Below are 5,338 nucleotides of genomic sequence, written 5' to 3' on the forward strand. Positions count from 1 at the left end.
TTATGAACTTTAATATGCATTATACAGAGGCAAGAGGAAAAGAAAAAAAAACCCATCGAAAGAGTAAGTTCCCCTCAGACATACATTCATATAAACTCCTAACGTTACCCCTAATTGAATCGCGATTTGTTTAGCATCTCAACCGATTTGAATCGTCACATATTTAAATCGATTTTCAACCGGCTCACGGTTAATCGTTACATCCCTAGGGGTAACGCATTACAAGTAATGCAAGTTGCATAATCAGATTACTTTTTTCAAGTAACTGGCAAATAGGGATGCACCGAAATGAAAATTCTTGGCCGAAGGCTGAATACCGAACACGGTTTTTCACATTTTTTCCCCCATATATTTTGACAATTTTTTTCACCATTGCATAAATTAAATAGCCAAAATTGGCTCTTTACTGTTTTGTCTAGCTTTTTTTTAAAGAAATAAATCAGTAACAAAACATCAATTTAAAAATATTTACTTAACACTGAACATTTCAGCTTTTCAGCACAGATTTTCCTCGCGCTTTGGACTTTGAACCCTGGCTAACAAGCAGTTCGTGCGTGTGTTCGAAAACATAATGTTCTGCAGTTTATTTACTAATTGTTTAAGGCTATTTCGCGATTTCAATCATCATACAGTAACCAGAAACAACCAACCCTTCCTCTTCTCATCTGAGACATGTGAAGCAGCACTAAACAGTCTCTCGCTGTCGGTGCTTGTAATGATTTTTGCATCTTTTTTTGGACACTTAAATACTTTCACACGTGCCGACATGTTTGCTGCATTAATGCGCGCCTCTATTTGATCATGTCACATCATTGTTTCGGTACAATTTATTCTGTCTTTTCGCTTATTCGGCCGAACGTTTATTTTGGTTGCCGAACATTCGGTGCATCCCTACTAGCAAAGTAGCGCATTACTTTTAAATGAACAAGAAAATATCTGAGTTACTTTTTCAAATTAGTAACGCAAGTTACTGTGTTTTCCTATTGATTTACTGACACCTTTTTTTGTCGCCGTGTTGAGAGAAATTGGGAGTAAGTGCCTGAGGCTTATTAATGTCACTCTTGGTGTGAAAGGGCCTTTACAGTAGCCAAAAATATAACGTTTGGTTTTTCCGTTATTAAAAATAAATAAGCAAGCCCAGCCCAGGTGACAAAAAACGTAACGCAAAATAACATAATGCATTACTTTCCATAAAAAGTAACTAAGTAACACAATCAGTTACTTTTTTATGGAGTAACGCAATATTGTAATGCATTACTTTTAAAAGTAACTTTCCCCAACACTGTGCGTAAGAAAATGTGTCATGACTTTCAGAATGTTTGACCGATTCTCGATTTTTAAAAAATGATTTTTAACTAGTCAACTTGAAAATGTAACTACAACATGATTCAAGTAATGTTTTCTTTATTAACCCTCTAGTTAAAGAAAATTCTATTCCAAGTGCAGCACACATGAAGTTGTCAACATGATGTAAATGTTAAACAAATCACTTGTTAAGTATCTTTAAAGTACATTTAATATTGCAAAAATACTTTTCATACTTAAGTATAATAAATATCACATACTTTAAAACTTTTACTCAAGTAATATTCTAAACGGTGACTTCAACTTCAGCCAAAGTCATTTTCTGGTGAGATATCTTTACTTTTACTCAAGTGAGGCTTTTACGTCATCCACCACTGCACAGTTCTCATGCGTTAATGCTGTTTGTGGTTTGTTCACCGCTGCGGTCGCTCTCAGTCTGTCTTAAACACCTCGTATGAGTTTAAGAGGCGCAGTGACAAAGATGGGTTCTGTTTGCTTGGGTCAGTGTACTGAAACTGCCTCGAAACACCCTAGAAACGGCCGTGCAATTGTTTTCTAAACCGCGTCCTTCATGTCTTCCTCTAAAGTCTTGGTGGAGTCATTGAGGAACCAGAATGATTAAGTGGAATCGGAACCAGAATTACATTCCTCAGGATTTTATCATTGTTCTTGGTGTCATCTTCTTTTGTTGAGTTTCTCTGTGTGAACCGCCGCAGCTGGAGCCGCAGATCTCGTCAGACCAGATTTTAATGATCTGTAGTAGCTCTTAGACTGATGATACAACATTTTGAGCAATTTTGCCAGGCAACTTTTTTTGAGCAATGGTGCTTGGGCACTTTCCCATTGAGAATGGTTAACAAATTCCTATCTGGATACCTTAGATCAGTCGTTTTACATCAGTGCTACTGTAGAACACTTACCACCTGCTGCAGTTTCATTATTATTTATTAGAATGCTTTTATATCGTTATTTATTCTAATAACTTTATATTCATATAGCTAAAACATACAATAGAAGAAACAGTTTTGAAGAAACCATCTTGTCAGAATTGCAAGCTCCAGTCTGATTGGCCAGCTGTGCCTGTTTCTTTAGGGAACTTTTCCCTATAAAAAAAAAAATTTAAAAAAATGGACCCTTATGACTGGTTTTGTGTCTTATTTGTAATAATATTTTTATAATTTTAATAATATATTTTTAATAATGTCTTATTTTTGAGTCAGTAAGATGTTAAAAATCTGATTTTTTTTCCCAGTTCATCCATCACACAGCATTTGGAAGGTCGAGTCGGGCGCATTGCATTGTGGGATACAGAAATGTTGCATTGAAATGTATCTGCATCTCTATATCTCTTCCCGTTTCCCTCATTCTGTTCTCTTCTGTGTAGAGTTGGATTCAGATGAAAGTTCAGATGAATATGACGAGCGCGAGCTCAGCAGAGACGCTAAACTCATAGACATGGCCAGCAAGGTGCGTTGTTTTATTCCCAGAATTGTCCAATAGTGACAGACGCTGTATGATTGACAGCTGCTTCCTCCAATAGATGTCCTTGATGGTTCCCAAGGCAACGAAACCCCGTTACAGCAGCCTGTGCAGCGACGACGAGCTACTAGACGATGACACCATCTCTTACGAATCTGTGTCCCTGAAGTGAGTTGCTTTTATTTTCCTGCTGTTAGCGATTTTGCAAATGTGTACGTTCCTGATTTGTCATTGTACAGTTAAATTTAGTTTGTTGATGTTGATTGGGCAATATGAGAAATTCATGTCGTGTTGCAATGTGATGTAACACTTCCCTCTTGTGCTGATCTCATCTCTCTCTCTCTCTCAGACGGAGTTCATGGATCAAAGATTTGGGTTCGATCTCCGGCTCTCAGAGCAGCATCTACCTGCCAATCACAGGCCACGTCAGTGCTCCGCCCCCTCGGGAAGACCCCGCCTCCACCAGCGTCCCCGTGATTAAAGTGGGCTGGCTGGACAAGAATCCTCCTCAGGGGTGCGTGCGTGTTTTGATTTCACACTGACTTTTGAACATTTGTGACCCTGGAGCACAAAACCAGTCATATGGGCCATTTTTAAGAAATTGAGGTTTATGCATCATCTGAAAGCTGAATAAACAAGCTTTCCATTGATGTATGGTTTGTTTTTTTGGCTGAGATACAACTATTAGAAAATCTGGAATCTGAGGGTGCAAAAAAATCTAAATATTGAGAAAATCATCTTTAAAGTTGTTCAAATGAAGTTCTTAGCAATGCATATTACTAATCAAAAATTAAGTTTTGATGTATTTATGGTAGTAAACTTACAAAATATCTTCATGGAACATGATCTTTACTTAATATCCTAATGATTTTTGGCATAAAAGATAAATGGATAATTTTGACCCATACAATGGGTTACAAATATATGACTGCTTTTGTGCTCCAGGGTCACATTTCAGGATTAAATTTTTGAAATGGTTCTTTTATATGATTCTTTTGAATGAACTGATTCCCTAAACTGAATCAGAATTCCCAACCATTTTATATTTTCAAGAGATTGCTGCCTTAAAGCAAAGCTGCATGTGCAATCTACACATTTTGAAGTATTTCTACGTCAATTTAAAAAAAATGTATTTAATGTTTCATACCATTTATTTAGAATTAATTGTCAAATTTACCAGCAGCTCCTGAGTGAAAATCCGTTTTCTTTCGCTTGTGTGATTTAGTTTCAACAATGTAACTAATGTGAGACTAATTGACAATTCTGTCTGATTTATTTCTAAGTATTGAGTTTGATTTGGACTTCCACATGATTTCATGGTGCCATGTCAGATTCAGAACAGCAGTGATTCTCTAATGTTTCTGTCCGCTAAACCCATTAATGATCTAAAATATTTGTATATTATATTATTGAAATATTTATTTAAAACAGACCAGCAAAAAAGCTGTGAGAAATCCACGCCAAATAGAAGTTTTTAAATGTAGAAATAATTTCTCAGATAAGCTAAAAAAATCTATTATAAATTAGTCTAACATGAGGAGAAATTAGAAATTAGGAAACTGCAGTTTCTGTTTATCTGTGAGCTTTTCCTCTTGATGGACTCATTTTTAATTAAAGTATTTATTAAAATATTTTTAGTAATTTTTGCATGTGCACAATTCTCTGATGTCAGTTAATGATCACATGATATGAATATTTCATCCTTTTTACTATTTTTAAAATTATTTTTAGTTTTTTATTCATATTAATATAATTATTTTTACATTTTAAAAATTATTTGACATTTTTTGTTATTAAATTATTAGCATTTATCAATGCACAAACCCATTTGAGAAACTCTGATAAGGCACAAAAACATGGAAATAAACATTCAAATGCACCGTTTCAATAGTACAATCACAAGATTCAAAATTATGCACGTTAACATGCCACTAAACACGGTCACTTTCACTTTGAATGTATGATTATACCTGAAAATTACACCTTTTTACATGAACACAAAATCACACACACACAGATCATATTTTAGACACTTTACAGCTGAAATAACACACTTTTATACTTGCATAAATTATCTAAGTGATCGAACATTTCTACCATTTTGTACCGGTAGTTATTTGGGAGCTTAAAGACAATTACTTTTCAGTTAACTATATTGGTTTTGCAGTGAGGTCACAAAATAACTAAACTAAACTGCACTATTTTTTTCTGTAGAGCTGCTTTATAGTTAAAATAGAAGTAATAATTAGAGCTGAATTAATTTAATCCTGACTCAACAATTTTGCAACGCCGTTTACAAGTGCAAAGTGATCTATATTGCATAAAGCACTATAGAAATTAACTCGATTTTACTTATTGTGGTAGTAGACATGATTCTACAGATTCTATTGATGGAGATTAACATCTACTGAAGCTAAAGCATTAATTTAACCACTGTGTGTGTGCGTGTGTGTGTGTGTGTGCGTGTGTGTGTGCGTGCGTGCGTGTGTGTGTTTATGTGTGTGTGTGTTTATGTGTGTGTGTGCGTGTGTGTGTGTGTTTATGTGTGTGTGTG

The 5,338-nt window shown here is 35.2% G+C and overlaps 1 protein-coding gene across 1 annotated transcript in view; it reads left to right on the forward strand.

The window, feature by feature from the left end:
* Window positions 1-5,338, forward strand: part of LOC107679439 (arf-GAP with Rho-GAP domain, ANK repeat and PH domain-containing protein 1-like) — a gene marked incomplete at its 3' end in the record, with an annotated part of 52,661 nt that overhangs the window by 13,122 nt on the left and 34,201 nt on the right. The window contains exons 3-5 of the mRNA XM_016474983.1: window positions 2,690-2,772; window positions 2,846-2,952; window positions 3,134-3,298. Of these exons, the coding sequence (XP_016330469.1) occupies window positions 2,690-2,772; window positions 2,846-2,952; window positions 3,134-3,298 (355 nt within the window). The remainder of the gene's footprint in view (window positions 1-2,689; window positions 2,773-2,845; window positions 2,953-3,133; window positions 3,299-5,338) is intronic.

Source organism: Sinocyclocheilus anshuiensis, unplaced genomic scaffold, assembly GCF_001515605.1.
Source record: "Sinocyclocheilus anshuiensis isolate Anshui unplaced genomic scaffold, SAMN03320099.WGS_v1.1 scaffold1101, whole genome shotgun sequence".
NCBI lineage: Eukaryota > Metazoa > Chordata > Actinopteri > Cypriniformes > Cyprinidae > Sinocyclocheilus > Sinocyclocheilus anshuiensis.